Genomic DNA, 19,025 nt, shown 5'->3' on the forward strand with positions numbered 1-19,025 from the left:
TCATTGTTAATTTTATAAGACAATTTGCAGCTCATACTGGGTGCTTACACATCTTTTAAAAATACCATCCTTTAATTTAAACACAAACCATACATGCTAATTCACCACCAACACACCCCAGGGGGCCTTGCCCTCTGAGGTTTATTATTCCATCTTCACTCTTTGGGGGCAGAAACTCACACCCAGCCACTGGATGAGAACACTCTACACTCACAGTCTACTGATCTGTGCCTCTGTGCTGCCTCACAGCCACCCAGCTGTGTGAGCAATGCGTGTGTGTGGAGAGATCCATCAGCAACTCACTCCCTTTGGCTTTCTGGCCTCAACTCTTCTCCTGTGGTGGCACCCAGAACTCCTTCAGAGGGATCCACCTGTGTTCCAGTCCTTGGCCCTCCACAAATAAAGTCATGAAAAGGACATGGGACCATGACTAGTAATTAAATTACAGCTCACAGGAGAGGTTTGCACGGGTAATGCAAAGGGAATTCCCTTAGCCCAATCCAGGTCAGTGGAAACACTGCACCTTCAGAAGCAGCATCACTAACTGGAAAGAAAATGCAAATCCCATTTCCAGGATTTCATTTAAGTCTTCACACAAAAGAAGCACTTTTTTTAAAATCCCAACCCAAAGGAGCTGTAAAGACATCAATCTGTAATGCTACCAAAAGAAAAATCTAGGGAAAACAAGATTCTTTATTTTGAAAATAAATGCTGTTGATACCATTTATTACACAAAGGCTGAAGTGTTTTTCCAAAGGAATTGCCTTGCACTTCAGTTCAAGGAGGATGCACTCATTCATCAAAATATTCACAGCTTTAAAAACAGTTTTATGCTCTAGATGCTTTATCACTTCCCAAAGTTTGAACTGTTTATGTTGACAAACCTTCAGGATTTAGAGAGAAATTACTTGGTACCAACACCCGAGTACAAGGTTTTGTGGCATTAGTTATTGAGTTAGGATAGAAAAGAGCAAAAGTTCAAACTTGCAGGTTTTTTTAGGACTAGCCAAGAAGATGCATGTAGTTTTATGATTCAGATGTAGTAGGTAAAGGTATTAAAAAAATTAAGAAAATTTTTAAGACCTGCAGTGAGGAAAAGCAGGATGGACACTCTGGGGCAAATAAAATAAAATTCTGTAACAGTGCCAAGGAACTACAAGGCAGCAGTGTCCAACCAGGGCTTAGTTCTGGCTCATGAGAAGTGTCTTGAGCAAAACAGCTGCTAACACAAGGGATAAATTCAGGGTATTCCAGCTAGGCAGCTCAGCCTGGTTTGGACAAGCTAAGAAAGTTTAGCTAAAGTGAAACTGAATGTACAGATTTTTTTTTTTTTTTGGAGGGGTGGAGGCTAATCAATGAGAAGTAATTATGACAATAATATTTAGCAGTATATTTCAAGTTTATACTTGAACTATCTGTAGTCTTATGCCTTTTATTTATCTATTACTGCTTTACTAAAAGGGTGCAAACACTTTGGAAAGTAGAGAGAACTCAATGAAACACGTTATCCAAATTTGTATTCTTCAGTATTTCATAGATTTCCAATTTGTGTAAAGAAACACATCCTGCTCAAAAATCTTCCACAGCATTTATTTGACAGATTCCGTGTCCTGAGCAGAGGCCCAAGCCCTATCTTCTGAAGAAAAATGGACCTGAACCATAATACAGTCTGTCTTCCTAAACAAGTTACATTATTGTTTAGGAACAAACTAAGCCTGCCAAAGTATTGATTTTTTGGCAGTTTTCTTTAAGTACCTGAATTCTTAGGAGTTTCCTAGCTGCAAAAACAATAAGGATCAAATTTGATTCAAAGAGAATGTGAAGAAAAACAAGCATTTTGTCAAACTGTTAAAATTATCTTTTCAAAAAGTACTTTTGGCCATAGCCCTTTGTCAGAACTTCATTATATCTTGGAAGTGCAAAGCAAGCAGGAAGGCCTTAAAGAACATGCAGCAATGATCTGTCTAATGTCACCTAGGGGTGCCAGGTGAGCACCTCAGGAAGCAAAGCTGACACCACTTCCCTGAGCAGAATGTTGGCATATATTGCCTCACACTCCATGTGAAAAATGCTTTCCATACTTAGGTCAGCCTTCAAAAAGCATGGATTTATGAGATACTTTCCTTACATTTCTTCTTTTAAAGTCCTGTAACTCATTATCATTTCATTAGAAATTAAGAGAACTGAAACTGAACTAAGCTGTTTGTCTGACTCAAAGGCTTTGAAGAAAGCATTTCACACTGTGAGATTTTCATAAATCAATAGTCTATTTACATTTGCAATATAATCACCTTAAAATAAAGATAATAAAAACATACGTGAGGTTTTTAATTAATCCAAAGATTGTTTGCATACAGCAGACTCTAAAACACAGCACAAGTGGCAACCCCAAAACAGGGAGATGAGTGGAAAGGGAACATCAGAATTACCTGTCTATAAGAGAGCCTCTGCTTGATCAGGCTTTTGCAGAAGGCTGAAAATTTAGCATTTACAGACTTGAAGTTAAAAGAGGTAGTTCTGAAGGTCAACTAACACCACATATACCTATCTCTTTCAGAAAGGAAAAAAACTGGTAGCATTAGTCTGAAGCTCATCTGAGGGCTTGTAAGTGAAAAGTGGATTGTGATATGTGGCAAATGGATAATTTCTTTATCAGTCTTTTTTTTTTAAAGCCCATAGACATCACTGCTTTCCATACCAATGTGCTTGAAAAAAAAATGTGAATAAGAGCAAGAAGCCTTTTCAGCAAATACTGAAATAAGCAACCAGTACTAACTCTAAACTTATCCCAATACTCCCCCCACACTCAGAGTTTCTTACTTGCTGAACACCAACAGCGAAGGCCTTCAGGAAAACTTCAGCAAATTCATTGTACTCCTTGGAAACATTACCAGGGCTTCCATACCTAGAATTAGAAGCAAGTATGTAAACTCAAGGGTGCAGCAATATTACTGTTGAATGTTTGCTTGGGTTTTTTTAAAAAATAATAATGGAAGAGAAAATACCTCTCAAAGAGCCTAGCTAAGATATGCAAAGCCCACTTCTTGCATTTCCACCAAGGCAACTCAGGTCTATCATCTTCATCAACCTGAAGGGTTTCCTTTAGGAAAAAAAAAAAAAGACATTATTTACCAATTATTCACAAAGAGTTCAAATTATATGTAACTAGAACAACTACATAGTATATCTTGCTTTTAACCTGCCATTTTAACTTCTAGCTTAATAGAAGTATGAAGTTGAGCATATCTAAAAATAAATCCCATTAAATATGCCTAAATGATCAATAGATTTTTGAAACAAGAAGCCAAAATAAGCTTTAAAACAGAACTTGCATACAGGCTACATATTTTCAAAATTTGTTTAGTCTGTCTGAAACTCCCCATTTAAGCCTAATCTTTTTATTATTTTCTTGGCACCTGTAGAGAAAAAAGAATGCAGAAATAACATTCTAGTGAACGAAAAATACTTAAAACTTAAAGACAGAAATAGCCAAAAGCCACTTACAGCTGGTACATCCCTATCAACAACAGTCTTCAGTATTTCTATCCACTCAGTCAGGTTTTGCTGATTTATCAACTCCAAAGGTAATGTGTACTGGTTAAAAAAAAAAACCAAAAGATAAATTATTTTTTAATTCCTTTATAATAAATTTCTGTTATTTTTACAGTTAGAATTTTAGCTTTCAAATATTTCCCTACACTTACTTACCATGAAAGATTAGCAATTTACCTCAAAAACCAGGCTCAAGGACTCAACACAATCTGACCTATATCCTAAATATCCTCAAAGGTGCTAGAGGTCTTTGCTCCAATTCATTGTGCTTATGCAATGCTAAAATGCTACCTAAATGGATGTTAGTCTAATTTCTGAAGCATTTAACAGCAGTTCCATTCCAAACTGCTATATTTACTCTGGTAATTCTCTGCAGGCTGGCCTCCACAATCTGTCCTTAGAAAACTCATTTTCTAACTGGCTTTCCAGCAAAGGATCCATCCATCCTTAAAGGATGTGTAACTTTTATCTAATGCCAACCAGGAATAGCACTGTTCAAAAGTAAAAGCACAAGACAATCAAACTTGTGATTCATGGAGCTGAGTAGTAGGGAAAATGATTCAGATGTAATCTAATACTGTAATATTTCTGACATTCACTGTTTTAAGGAAAAGCATAATGCTTTAAATTATTGTTCAAGTATATACAACTTTTTTACCTGGACAAGGGCATAAAATATTTTGAAGATCTGTTTCTGGATGAGGACAGACTGGTCTGATGGATCATTCAAGAGCTGAATGAAGCTGTCCTTCAGGACTGGCAGAAAATGTTGCATTGCAGCTATCAATGGACTCCGCTCCTCTGGTTTCTTGTACCTTTAGAGAAGAACCAAACCAGTTTTGTAGTTCTTTCAGCTGGCTTTAAATTGAAAAAGCTCACCTTGCCCCAGTGTAGGCACAAGGAGTTTTTATGACAGCTCCTAACAACCTGTGACTTAAAAATAAACCCCTAGGCAGTTCCTGTGAGAGAATCGGAAATAAAGCCATAGCCAGATGGTGTTACAGATAAGAAATGCATTAATCAGAGTTCACAATTTATCAAAATATTTGCAGAAGCTACATTGCTTCACTGACACTGGATAAAGCAAGCTGAGGAGCCTCTCACAGCCTGGCACTGATGGCTCTCACATCTCACCATTTAATTTGCCCAAAGGCAACAATCTGATAGAGAAGGTGGGATTCCAGGCTGTGGGGCAGACTCTGAGCAGACAATCACCCTTTGAAGTAAAACCTGAGACCTTCTATGCTAGGAACAGCCCAGCAGCTTGCCCATGCTGAAAACAAGGCTCCACTTCCTTTCTCCAACATTTCAAAATTCCTGAAAGGAAACGAAGCCACATTTTGAAATCTTTGCCCCCAGTTTTAATTTATACACAAGAAACTCCTAATTGATTGAAGAGTTTTCACAGCAGAGCAGGATCTTTTCTATACTGGTGATGACAATAACAAGATAAAATATCAATTTGTGATTGTACATTTATTTCTTGATCCAGCAATCAACACTTGTCAGACTCATGTACTCCTTTGGGAGATTTCTGGGTTAGAGGATTGAGCTTTGGTTTGGTTTGTTTTTCAAACACATTTTTTGTAGACTTTTCACTAATATTAAATATCAGTACTCTGCTTCCTGAACAATGGCAATTTTCAGAATATAACAAGAAAAAGACTACTCAGTCTGCTGGCAGATGGCACGTTCTGCAAGAACTACTACAAAACACTGAGCCCCAAAAGCCTGTTCAATAACACAGTTTTCATGCATTTTCTGAACCAGAAACGCAAACATTAAGATTAAATGTTGCTCAGGAAAATTCTGTTTCTAATTTCATCAAAAAAATGAAAAACACTAGAAAAAATTGCTATGCAAAGATCAGCCACTTGATCTTGCTGGTTGAATTTGAAGAAAAAAAAAAGTGAAAAGCTCCAAGATATTTATGTCCCATGTTAAGGAAAAAAAATTCAAAACGGAAGTATTCCTACAACTCAGGCAGTAAAAACTTGATCAAAGTAATAATATTACACAGATCCACGTCCCACTAAACTGACTGAAATGTGCACATTCCTACATGATTGGTGACATGAAACTCACCCTTGTTGACTCCACCAGAAAGCTGAGCAAGCAGGAGCAGTTCTTGGCCTCAGCTGAAGTGTTTGACCAGCTGAGACCACAGACACACCTGCTCTCTTATCACACAGTGACTGCACTCAGATCCCTAAACATGGATTTCTATCATCATAATTCACTACCACTGAACACTTCTTGATTTACAGCTTCCATATCTCTACAGTATATTTGGTTAAAGATCTTTAAGCTGAAAATCAAGTGAGAAATTTTTTTGCTTTCCTTTCCTAGCAGGACTTACAATTTTCAGCCACTAAGAAAATTCCCACTTGGGATTACAAAGATTTTTGTGGCATTCTTGTAAAAGTATTTTTGAGAAACTGACATTCACTGTTTTACACTGCCTGACGTAAAAATCATTAAATTAGATGGAAATTTTTCCATGTAACATTTTAAATCAAGAACCTGAAACAAAAATGTTATGCATTCCAAGGCTTTGAAAGAGTAAGTTGTGGATTCCATCAGTTCCACTACTACAGTTCCTTGACCCCAGGACTGTCCTTATCTCTGATCATAGCAAAGTCCGTTAACTAATTCTGAGCTCCCAACATTGCAGATTTCACACTTTGAAACCTTTCTATGGTTACTGTCACCAAGTACTAGAGTACTAATTGTTTAAAAGTTTAAATGCGAATTAAACAATAAATTCCTGCAAAAGTCATGACTTTGAGCAGACTTTCTTACTGCCATCAATCCATAAAAAGCAACTACCACATTAAGGTTTTAAAACATCCTTTTTTTAAATTGAATTCAAATTTTTAATGAAGGCAGTCTTTCTGTGATTTTTAGTTGAGAAGATGCATGAGCCAGCATCTGCACAGCAAGTAGGCAAGAATACTTTCTAAGATTGTTTCCATCACCTTTGTGCAGTCCCATAGACAATTCTACATGGTTACAATAAACAAGAGTACAAAACATAGACACCAATACATTAATTCTGCAGGTTTATATGAAGAAAGACCAGAAAAAACTTACTCATAGTTTTTCACAAGTTGATAAAGACAGAGAAGAATTCCAAGCCAACAAGCACTATTGTCAGACTGGAGATAAAATCCAATTTTCTCCACAACTGCAGTCCAGCGACTTGGATAATCATACTTGATAATGTGGTGAATGCAAGTAGTAAGCTGCACTCTGGAAATCAAAACCACAACAATTAAAAAAGTTACTACTATTATTTTAATAATATTTTTGTAGTGTTGAAGCAACAAATACTATCCATACTTAGACTTCCTTTTTGTTTAGAAGGTTTAGGTTCTGTAGTTTCTGTAGTCTCCATTTAAGGAATTACAAATTTCTACATGCTACACAAGCTGAAAACTGTTTTTCCATCTAGATTAATTCTATGTTTAGGATACACAGTGTGTGACAATGATGCTTAGCATGTGGGTGATCTTGGCTGGGGGAAAAATATAAAAAGAAACTCAACAGTCAGAATTCACAGGCAATTCACAGAAAGGCTAAAACTGTGCACCTGATCAGCTCAGGAGAGTGGATAATGGCTTCTACAATGTTCTCACGGATACAGTGCCTGTCCTCTTCTGGGATGGAGTAAGGTGGGATCTCTCCAGGAGCACTTTCACGGTCCGGCCAATACTGGGTTATCATATTTTTCAAGTAGATAACCCCTGTGAAACAAGAGGGGCAAATCAGCTGCCAGCCATTCAAAGCACAAAACAAACACACGTCTTGCAAGTAAATATTTTTTAGAACAAAACGGACCAAAATTACAAAAACATTGGCCCTTCCTATCAGAGAATCAAAATACATAAACCATTCAAGTTATTAACCCAATAATTTACTAAACTGATACTCTTTCACCCATTTACTATAAAAATACTACAGGTATTGCTTTTAGCTGTGATGCAGGTAAGTACTTGTGAAACTATTTAGCAACACACTTCTGAAAAATCCATTACAATGATTTTCTCAATATTTTTTTCATTAAAACTGAAAAAGAAAAGCTGATCAATACTAATGACAATCTAAAACATCTCTTGTAAGCAAAAAAAAAAAAATCTAAATAAGCTTGTGATAGAGGAATGAATGCTAGAGAAACAGAGCTCCTTTATATCCAGGTTATGGGCTACAGCAATTTGTAGCAATCAGGCTCCTGGAACAAACCCTGCATTTACTATTTGGCAACCAAATCCAAACTGCTTGTGTGGCAGAATATAAATCATAGCACTTGGAAAAGTACTTACAACATGCAACAGGAAATCTAAAATGGCAAACTGGTAACAAAGTTACTGTTAATCTAATTCTACATAAAAGTCCATAAAGCAACTTCTCTTCCTAAATTTCATATGCACCTTTTGAAGATTCAGAAACCAGATGGTTTCTGAAAGTGTCTGCAGAGGTCAAGAAACACTCAGCAGATTAGGACAAGACTGAAGTGATAGGGACTTCAGCCAGCCCTCAGAGGGATTTATCAATAATTGCTTTGCAAACACACACTGTTTGTAAGCTGGGCCTTGAATGAGCCATCCCCACTCTCCACAGGATGCTTTAGGGTTTAATTGGCTTACGTGGAGGAGGGTGAAACTTCAGAGGTTTTCTTCAAACTTCCTCCTGCATGTTACACTTGCAAAGCAGTAAACTTGAGTCATCATTTGAACGGTACTCCCAAGCAGTAAGATAAAAATGCAAGCTAAGTTTAGGCTACAGCTTAGAGTAGTCCGCTACATGGAAGGTCCAAATAAACGATCCAGATCACACCCTCCTGACCAGTCAAAAAACCCACTGAAGTATTGCACTAAAAACCTCTATCAAGTAATTAGAGCAGCTTTAAAGTGATGTTTGGAGCTGTCAGTAATCAACATCCAATTTCACTGATGGCTCACGTGCAAATAAGTGGGGTTTCAAAAGACAATCTGTTTCCTTCCACTTCGTATGTTTAGAAACATTAGTGCTCCCAGTACATGTTTAAATGACCTCCTTGGACCAAGTGCACCAGCATCATAAACCATTCTGCTTCCCCCAGGAATGTTCATTAGAGATAAAAGGGAAGAATCATTCAAGAGCCAGACACTCCTTTTCTTTCTGTCTTCCTTACTCAGTGTATGGTGCCAGATAATAACTCGTGATGACTGTAATGTGAGCAACTCCCAACTTCTGAGTGCTTGACATTAAAACCATTAGAATTCCTTAACAGTATCTGCATGTGTACTTGTGTGTATGCACCATTTGAGGAGATACAATGACAAAAATATTTGAAAACTTGCCTGCTTGTCTCACTGGTAAATCCAGTTGCTCGGACATAGTGATCTGAAGCAGAGTTGAAACAAAGTTCACTGACTTATGAGCCTATGGAGAAGGAAAAAAAAAAGAGTTAAGTTTTAGAATACTTCCATTAAGTTTTACATCATTCCCCGATGATGTAATGCCATCAACAGAATACCAGCAATTCAGCCAGTTGCACAGGAGTCAGCTAATCAGGCAAAGCATTCCAAAGTTTTGTGCACACTGTATTTTGTAGATAGCAAGGGGGATGAAAAACCCTACAGTTTAAGGTAACAGAGCTGAAGAAATCACTGAACAGGAATCAGCCTTCCACAGACACCAAACATGTTCCCCATTTAGAACAAGAGCACCTGAACAGCCTGGAAAACCCAAGCACAGCAAGTTTACAGTGACCTTTACCAAGGTATGAGTTCATTTCATAAGAAGCTAAGAAACACATGGGAACTGTGTTTTAAAACTAAGTCCAACTCCTACTTCATCTTTCTGAAAAACCAGTTTCAAGTGATCACTGATGCACTACTGCAGCAGCTGTCCAGAGAACCACACCACAGCAAAGCAGGGAGATCCAAATGGAGACACATCTGCAGAGTAACAATTTCCCAAGGATTTGCTTGGAAGGAGTTTCACTTAGAAAGAAAACAAAAAATGTTTTTCTTACCATAAGGAAAGAGACAGACTGTCTGAGACAGTGACAGTACCAGTGAACTGTCACTGATACATTAAGGACTGGATTGTATTCTCAATGAGGAAACAAACCGTAACATTATTATAACACACTTTACCCACCCTTCCCAAGCATCAGGAACTCCAGACAATAAATTAATTTTGCTGGGAAAAATGAGTTGCAATCCTTAAAAGTTAACTCTGCTTTTCTTAACTGAAACCAAACATAATTTTCCTCAAGGTAAAGAGTTGAGGAACAACTCAGGGACATGAGTTAGAGTGGGAAATCCCTATTTTATGCACGGAACAAAAATTCACAAGGGCGGCCAAGGTCTGGAACACTTATCCACAAAGGCTGTGGGACCTCATCCATAGAGATAATCTGTTGGACAGGTCCTGATCTACCTCATCCAACTTCCAAACAGCTTTGCTTTTCTGCTTTATCTTCACTTACACATCAATGTTGTTTCCTATGCTCTTTGCAGTTCCCCTATCAAAGACAACTGCACAGATCCACATAATTTAACCTGTTGATCTCTTAGGAAAACACCTTTTATCCACTTGTTACTTTCAAAACCATTGAAATTACACATACTACTTATGAAAACCAAATGGCTGCCTCAGATACTGCAGCAATTTCATATCATAAAGAGAAATAATCAGAAATTAACCTTCCATTCCTTTAGTATGACCAAAAACTCTTCTGACAGTATGAAATTATGACAAGATTCCTCCCGAGTGTGTCGTGCTGCTCAGCTCACGCCTACAGTACGACAACGTTCTCTTCAACTTTCATTTTCCTGAGCAAGTATCTCCAATAGGTTCCAGTATAAACAAGTGTGAAAGGGACAGCCTGGGACATGACATTGGTACTCAGATTTGGTTAGTGCAGCTTGTTTTCTACCTCCTGTTCTTTAAAACAGATTTCAAATTAAGGACAAACTTGACTTCAGAATCTTCCCAAAAACACTGTTGTACACATTCATCGTGTGCACTAAAACTCTACAGGCTCCAGAGCACCCAGAAGCATCTGGTCCCACTGAAATGTTTATTTACAGAGCGTGGTTTGATGAACTGAGAGTAACTGACACTGCAATATGAGCACACGTCCTGCTGACCCATGTCCCTCTGACATTCCCCAAGTCCTCAAGAAGCAAACACACTTTCAAATTAAAAAAAAAAAAAAAAAAAAGTAATTGCCTTCAACTGCCAAGTAATGGTTGAATAAATAAATTTAACATAAAATTTCCTAGTTGGGTTTGCTTTCTCCTACAGCTCCAGGCCCGTTAAGTTGCTCCTTTCCTTAAGGAACATGAACAGACACACAGAGTCCTGCAGCACATTCCGAATGACATCAGAGCCTAATTCAGCACAGCACTCAATTATACGCTTAACATTAATGGCAGCGGAAGTGCTCCTGTGTTTAACGTGTTGTGAACCTGAAGAAAGCTTTCAGTTTCAATAACCTTAAACTCACCTACAAATAAGGTCATATTAGTCTGCATAAAATGGACTTAAAAGTGCAAACTGATGTCTTTCCACAAGGGCTCTAAGCTTAACAGATACTTTTACTATAGTGAAAATTTGCAATGTTTGCAAAGTCAGAAGCATTTAATCCTATAATTTAACAAATGAAGGATTACTTTCCCTTTCCCATGATAAATGACCGCTATACTTGTAATAAAAACCATCCATTTCAGCAACAAATATGGAAATAATGCTTAAGAGCTACTAAGGAACTAACAGGAAAACCAAAAGAAATTAAATCTAAAAAATCTTATGTCGTAAAAGAAACAAAAAAATAGACAGCAGTGTACAAAACTGCCACACACTGAAATTTACTAAAATACCAAAGAATGTTCTCTTCATTTACAAAGACAGGACTAAGCCTGTGCCTATAGCAGGCTACAGAAGCTCCCTAGAAATACCAATTCTATTAGTACGAGGGATTAATATATTTTCATTGGGTTCTTTGAACTATAGCAAACTTTAGGGGACAAAACCGAAACATCTACACCATTATCTGTCTGGTTTTTTAAAAAATCTTACAAGTATCATCCTTATTAGCATCTGAAGCATCAGACTCCAACCAACCATGAGGATGAGCTGCTTTATCACCTTTAGTGGTTCAAAGCAGATTCAGCCAAGATATAATCTGTGCTTTTAATACAAGTAAAATACCTTGTACTTGCCAATCAAAGCCTGCTCTTAATCCACTCCGTTAAGACCTACATTCACACAGAGCTACATTAACACTTCCATGCATTCCCTGTGGAATGTAAAGGACTCCCAAACTCTTCACAATGACCTCCTTCCCAAGCCACTGAAAGGAAGATTGCAGAGAAACTGAGCTGTAGGGATGAGTAGGGACAGTTCCATGAAGACAAGGATGTACTGAATGCTCAAATAAAACGCCAACTACTACAATCACCTCTCACTGCTCTGCTGCACTCTTAAAAAGAGCATCCAATGTTTTACTGGCACTTGGAGAAAAACAACTGAACCTAAAGTAAGACACCACCATAGGTGCCTTTTTGTATCTACAGCATTAAAAAATACACATCTCTTTCAGCTATTTCCATCTTTAATAATTTTACTCCCCCAAGAGGGCTGCCTCTTAGGACAGCATGCTCCTCTTCACTGACTGTACTGCTAAAAAAAAAACCAACCAGACTAAAAACCACACCTATTTTAAGTTCAGTTTTGAACTAAAATCAGGATTTCACAATGGTCACTATCACATACTCTAAACTGCATGAAGAACAGAAAATTTTTAAGACTTTAAAGTTTTGACATTGGTAAAATTTTGACTTTTATTCTCTTGCTTCTTGTTAACATGTACCATTTTAAAGTAAACATTAAATTTAGAGAATTACACTATTATTTTAAAAAACAGTTCTGCCACAGAAGTCAGTTTTCCAGCACTTAACTCAGCATTTAAAGAAAAACAAAACCAAAACTCATCTCAAGTCCTTCCCCTTTACAAAAGGGCCAACATGCCATGTCACTGGTATGACTTTGCTGTCTAAGAGCCAAAGAATTCGGGGACTTTTCCCAAGAGCAATCTTTGCTATGCAGCCTGGCTAGCTGAGGAATGTGTTCTATCAGACCACAAACCTTGCACCACTGTCTGTTAATAGCAATCACTGCTCCAGAACACACAATCCTTTTGCACATTGCTGTTTTTCCTAGCAGGGCTGCTTTGTTACACATGTGCTAAAAGAGACTTTTGAGAAAAGTGTCACACCAGAGCTGCATAGTCCAAAAGAGGAATGAAGTTCAAAGTTAACATTGAAGAGACCAGTTCATGGCATGTGAACTATGAATAGTTAATTACAACGTGGAAAAGCACTTTTCCTCCAGTAATGATACTCACTGCAGTAACTTAAATTAATCTTTAATGCTGGAATATTCATCTCTCACACAAAGCCTGTGTGCCTCTAAATGATAAAACCAAGTTTCATCTTGGGTAAAAAGACCTCCATGCATTCTTTGCAGACATCAGGAAGCTGACATACCATAACAAACACAGTACAATAGGCACCTCCTTTACTGTTGCCCAAAAAAGCAGAACAGATGAGCAACACTTACTATATGCTGCTGAACTGGAACCCCAGGTTATTTATATAGCTATTCAAAGCAGCACACATGTGAATAAAGGCTAACATTTTAAAAATAAAGTAGATGGGAAAAAAAAGAATTCAATGTTTCTCCTCCATTCCAGTTTTGGGGAAAAGATCTACAAGCAATTTTTGATCTGGGCCATAGCAGGACTGGGTGCATGTAACTATTACACTGAGATGAAACTGTTTTCTTATAGAAATGTAAGGTCAGGAGCTGTAAGGCCACGCTGAATCAGCAAACTGCCCTGTAGCACTCTTTTGATTCTTTTTTAAGAACTCAGCAGGTGTGGAAGTCGTTCTGACCTCAGGTTTTTTTGCAAGCCAGTTCTGCCACCTCTTATGCAGCTACAAAGTATATGCAAACCTAGCTTAACGTCCACAAAAGATACACACACACTTACCAGTTCCTGCAAACATCCCTGTCTGCTCCTTTCATCACTGTCTGCAAGTTTGGAGGACTATTTGCTCTACCAGCTGAAGAAAAAGCAATGTGCTCCTAGCAAAGGCTTGCTAGGCACACACAGGAACTATTTGCTAAGTCATGAGAAAGTGACAAGTGGCCCTTTCTGCTCGGGTTTTACCTCGTGCTGGGCAACTTGCACCCAGAAGGGAACTTCTTCCCAGTGGAGCCAAGGCTCCCTCTGTTCCTTACTGCCCCCAAGGGGATTCCTGGTGCTGGACCAGCCTGGGCACATGCAGCTAAATACCCAAAGCATCCCTCATCTAGCACGCACCAGAATATACAGGTGGAAGATGAGGGAAGTGAAAGTAACAGAGTACTTTGGGTAAAATGTGACACCAACAACTTCAAGAGAGACCCCGTGATCTGATAATCAAAGCCAAGAAACTCATGCTCTGTTCTTTTTCTTACACTACAATACAGAGCTGTAGATGTCACACATGCAGACCATGTTAGAAAAGGTTAAAAAAAAAATTCAAGCTGGGGGTGACACTACAAACACCTCGCCCAAAGTATCCATAGCATTCCAGCATTTGAAAAATCCTGTCTGAAAGACTCCATGTGAGAAGCTTGCTTCTTCCCCTTTGACAATCTTCCACTCCTAAACTCTCTTTGCTCTCAGTAACAAGAGTCCAATCATTTAATGCAACCATTCCATCCTTCTGACATTTGCAGCTATTAGGGAGGCAGTGCAAGGCACTGAACCAGGCCCTACTGCACTGTTAAATCAATGGTGATGGTGGCCAGCCAACAGGGATTCCTCTTTATCCTTTCCCTGTCACTCACATTAGAACACAAAAAACCTTAAATGTAACTTCTGAAAGTCACTTCCCAGTAGAGTGTCAGGACATCTTCCTCAACAAACTCTGTTGAGCTCAGACTTACAAAAAATGATAAGTTAAAGGGGATTGCATTTTTCCCCCCATAAACATTGTCAGACACAAAAACTGGATTGTTAGTCTAAAAAGATGTCTTAATAGCACACACACTGAGGTTAATCTCAGAGACTTACAAGACATACGTCACAATAAAGTTATAAATTCCCTGGAATTACAAAGAAAAAACCTGCAAGGAAAGTATCATCTAGCAACTGCACCTTCATAAATATGTTGATATTAAAAGATGAAACAACACTCTATATTGTTTTCAGAGTGTCATTCCAGAGCTGCATAGTTAAAAATATCTATTTTCATCACAATTTCTGAGAAACTCTTTATACATGAAGCACAAAGACCATTTCAAAAGGCAGCAATGTCTTCCTGCTGCTTTCCAGTAGCTTAATTGAAGAGTCTGGTTCTAAGCCCTGGTAAAACACAGCTTTCCCCTGTGAGACGGGGACAGAGATGGGTGAACACCTGAGGGCACCCCATCAGCTGAAAATTCTGAGACACAAGAGCCAGCGATCTCATTCCCTGTAACTTCTTTTCACTGTAAAGAAAAGTACTTTTCACTGTAGAGAAAAGTAAAGACAAGGAGACTGAAATACTTGCTTTTAACATTGTCTCAACTCTGAAAGTTCTCACAGCCTTTCATGTGCAGGCAATATAACCTGATAAAACTTAGTGAAAATAGAAATAAAGCATAGAATAATTCATGACTTAGCCAAGGTCAAAGGAAAAATAATAAAGCCTGGACAAATCAAGAATTCTACACTCTAGTCCCCTTCTCCAGTCAGGAGAACTTTGTTGACTGATAGGATATGGTGAAGACAGATCCAAATACTTGCTTAACTCTCAGCTACTTATATATCTCTTGCACTAATCAGGAATATCAATTACTGACTGATGCACAGTCTTTTCTGCTAAGGTAAAATGACCATTCTGCTGAAAGCCAGTCTCATCAGCTCAACCGAGGCACTTCTGACAAATTAAAGTAAACTGAAAGGTCAACCAAGGACAACTATTAAGCTATAAAAACACCTGTGCAGCCTGGCCATGTGCAAGAACAGTGTTCTCTGCTGTTGTGATCTCATATTTACAGAAAAAGAGACCCCCATACCTATAATTCGGTATTAACTGGTAACAGAATTGCTCTAACATTCAACAAATTCAGACCAGCATCCTGCAAGAAAATGCATAGCTGACTTCAATAAACCTAAGTAAAACCAAGCCCACGCATGTGAATAAAGCTGAATGTATGTGTAAGTGCTTGCAGACTTCTGGTTTAGCACATATTTTTATCACAAAATATCTGTGAAAAATTAGTGATGCTCCATTTCCCACAACAAAGAATTCTTACACACTGGTTCAGTAATATCTGGTGCTTTTAAAGGGGCACAACTGTTCAGATTTTATGCCAATTTAGCACTTGTGTAGTACACGTTGGACCATGGGGTTTTGATTCTAAAGTGAGAACAAAAGCCAGTGGTCAGCGAGCATGATCCTTCCTGCAAGAGTCTGTCATTTGCTGAAGACCCCAGCCGGCAGTGAATGTTAATTTCCTGCACTTTCAGCAACTCAATACCTGCAGAAAAGAACTAAGATTTCAAGCAAGTTACTATAGATAAATATTGACATCCATTGAACAGGAAAAAAAATGCATTTTGGGGCCAGCTTAAAATTTCATAGATATTACTGTCTTTATAGGCCATCACATTTGTTGCATTTTTGGTTTAAATAACAAACACTAACATACTTTTTAACAGAGTGCATGGAAAAGAAAGGCAATTACTTCATACAAGTGTCAATTAGTCATTGAGTAGTTTCAGAGCTATCTATTTCAAAGGTACCTAATATTTATTTGCCAATCACTTACTAAATAACACAGAAGAATCACTTTTTAATTTTATGAAAAGCTATACCTTTAGTTTTTGAAATTTTCTCCACTGCCAGAAGAACATTTGGCCCTCCTTTATCTAAGCTCTGCTGAACATCTGTTGCATTACATGAGTATTGTCAGGCCCCAAGTCTGCTTAAGAGCAACAAGGAAAAATGTTTGTGGAAAAAGCCAACTAAAGGCACCACAAGAGCTGCCACGCAAGCTTATCCTTCACCTCCTCCATCAAGACATCCTTTTTTCTCTGGGTCAAACACTAAAACACTTTTGTTCTCCAAATATCTAGCAGCCCCGTGACTGTGTGTCATCAATAAGGTTTTCACCTATCAGGCGAAGTTAAACAAAATAAAAATATGATCTTCTTCCAAAACCGAAGTCCCTGAAACTGGGAGCTGCTGGGATTTTACATCCGAGTCTGGCAGGTGAGCGCAGTGCTTGGATGACACACCTGGGCCGGGAACCCTGTCTGCCCCCGTCCCGTGGACACGTGTCCGTACACACCCAGGAGCACACCCACCCCGGCAGCCCTGCTGAACCCGGAGCCCACGGGATTTGGAGCACCAAACACCGCCAGGCTGCCAGATCTGATTCTCAGCTCAGCCCAGGCCATCAGATTTGATTCTGAGCTCAGCCCAGGCCACTCTTACGGGCTGCACTGCTTGCGAAGTGATGGGGCCCTTCCACCTCCTTCCCCAAATTAGTGCTTCCACCACCCAAAGACTGATGTCGCTTAAATGGTCCCGGGCAGGGCTGTGTCCAGCCGGAGCCACCCAGGGCCTGCACAAGGGCGGTTTTAAACCCCCCCTCCGCGGATCACCCAAAAGGTGCTGAGCACGGAGACAATGGAGGCAATTTGTTACCGCCGAGAGAGGCACGGGGGCCTCGGCCGCTTTCTGCCGCTGCCCCCCCGCCCGAGCAGCCCCGCCCGGGCCGGCCCGGCCCCGCTGCCATGTGCGGGGACAATGCACGCCGGGCCCGGCCTGCGGCCGGCGGGACGCGGCCGGCGGGAAGGGGCCGCGGCGGCGGGCGGACGGGCCGAGGAGCCGGGGGGACCCTCCCCGCCCCCGCCCCGCTCCCCCTCCCACGGGCCGGGGCCTCGTCCCCGCTCCCCGGCGCCGCGGCCCCGGCCCAGGCCCGGCGGCGCCCTCACCTCGTTGAGCTGTCGCTCGGCGGCTTCGCGCAGCGCCGGGTCCATGGTGCCGCGCAGGGCCTCGATGATGCCGCTGGGGTCCATGGCGGAGGCAGCGCGGAGGGCAGGGGCCGGGGCCGCGCCGAGCGCACATGGACCCGCCGCCTCCAGCGGCCGCCGGCGCGAAAGGAAGGGAGAGCGCCAAGAGCCCGGATAGAGCTGCCCCCGCCGCCGACAGGAGCGGCGCCCCTTCCGCCGCATGGCCCGCCCCGCCCCGCCGCGGGGCGCCGCGGGAGATGCAGTCCGGCCGCACCGGCACCGGGGCGGCGCGCTCGGGGCGCGGCCGGGCACCGGCACCCGGGGAGATGCGCTCGGGGCGCGGCCGGGCACCGGCACCCGGGGAGACGCGGGATAGGCGGTCTCGGCCCGCACCAGCCGCCTCAGGAGCCGCGGCCCCGCTCGGACGGCCCCGTCACGGGAGCCGCGGTCCGGCAGGGCCCGCTCCGTTCCGCTCCGAACCGAACTCCTCGGCCGCGCCAGCGTTGTGAGGGATGCGTTGTTTTAGCGAAAATCCCTCCCTTGAAAATCCCTCCCGCATCCGCGCCCCGTTTTCGGAGAGGCTCGCGTGGCTCGGCGAGGAAGGAGGGGTGCGTGGGGACATGGGCTTGCTTTGTCATGGGCATGGGGTGCTGCCGTGCTGGGTTTGGGGTGGTGGGGAAAAAGAGGAGAACAAAAATCCTGAAGACGTGTCAAAGCTTTGTCAGAAAATCAATATAAGCGGAGCTGTCGCTCGTGAAAGGTCTAGGTCTGATGAGGAGCGGCTGAGGGAGCCGGGGGTGTTTAGCCTGGAGAACAGGAGGCTCCGGCGGGGCCTCGTCGCTCTCCACGAGTCCCTGAAATGAAAGGAGGCTGCAGCCAGGGCAGGGCCCGTCTCTGCTGCTGTGCCGGCAGAGGATCCCAAGAAATGGCCTTAAGATGAGACAGGGGAAATTCAGATTAGATGTTAGAAAAAGTTTTCACTGACGGGGTGGTCATTCAATGGAATAGGTTCTTGCCCAGGTTCAAGAGGCATCTGAAGCTGGTGCTGGGTGATGTGGGTTACTGGGTTAGGGGTTACGGGGGCAGTGCTGGGTTGGTGGTTGGACGTGATGATCCCGAAGGTCTCTTCCAACCATGACAATTCCATGATTCAATGATTCTGGAGGCCTTGGCTCAGTCACAGAGTAACAACTGAGCTGCTTAACTTGGTCCTCTCTAAGTCACTTCTTCCTACGAGCATTTGAGCACTGAAGTAATTTCACTTCCATGAGTAGTCACGATAAAATGAGCAATGCTATTTATAAGTTAGTGAGTTGTAAAATTGAATTGGCACTGTACAGTCATTCACTGTCATGCCTTCATTTGGGGGATGGCATGCAGTGATGTACTTGAAATTTTGGGAGTTATTTTTATGAGAGGAATT

At 41.2% G+C, this 19,025-nt stretch overlaps 1 protein-coding gene across 1 annotated transcript in view; it reads right to left on the reverse strand.

The window, feature by feature from the left end:
• Positions 1-17,719, reverse strand: part of IPO7 (importin 7) — a 34,554-nt gene extending 16,835 nt beyond the window's left edge. Inside the window, exons 1-8 of the mRNA XM_053945058.1 lie at positions 17,585-17,719; positions 8,895-8,976; positions 7,145-7,298; positions 6,646-6,804; positions 4,211-4,367; positions 3,505-3,594; positions 3,006-3,100; positions 2,821-2,905 (exon numbers count right to left, since the gene is read on the reverse strand). Coding sequence (XP_053801033.1) covers positions 2,821-2,905; positions 3,006-3,100; positions 3,505-3,594; positions 4,211-4,367; positions 6,646-6,804; positions 7,145-7,298; positions 8,895-8,976; positions 17,585-17,668 — 906 coding nt within the window. The 5' untranslated portion in view covers positions 17,669-17,719. The remainder of the gene's footprint in view (positions 1-2,820; positions 2,906-3,005; positions 3,101-3,504; positions 3,595-4,210; positions 4,368-6,645; positions 6,805-7,144; positions 7,299-8,894; positions 8,977-17,584) is intronic.
• Positions 17,720-19,025: the final 1,306 nt, after the last annotated feature.

The sequence above is a fragment of the Vidua chalybeata genome, chromosome 6 (genome assembly GCF_026979565.1).
Source record: "Vidua chalybeata isolate OUT-0048 chromosome 6, bVidCha1 merged haplotype, whole genome shotgun sequence".
Taxonomy (NCBI): domain Eukaryota; kingdom Metazoa; phylum Chordata; class Aves; order Passeriformes; family Viduidae; genus Vidua; species Vidua chalybeata.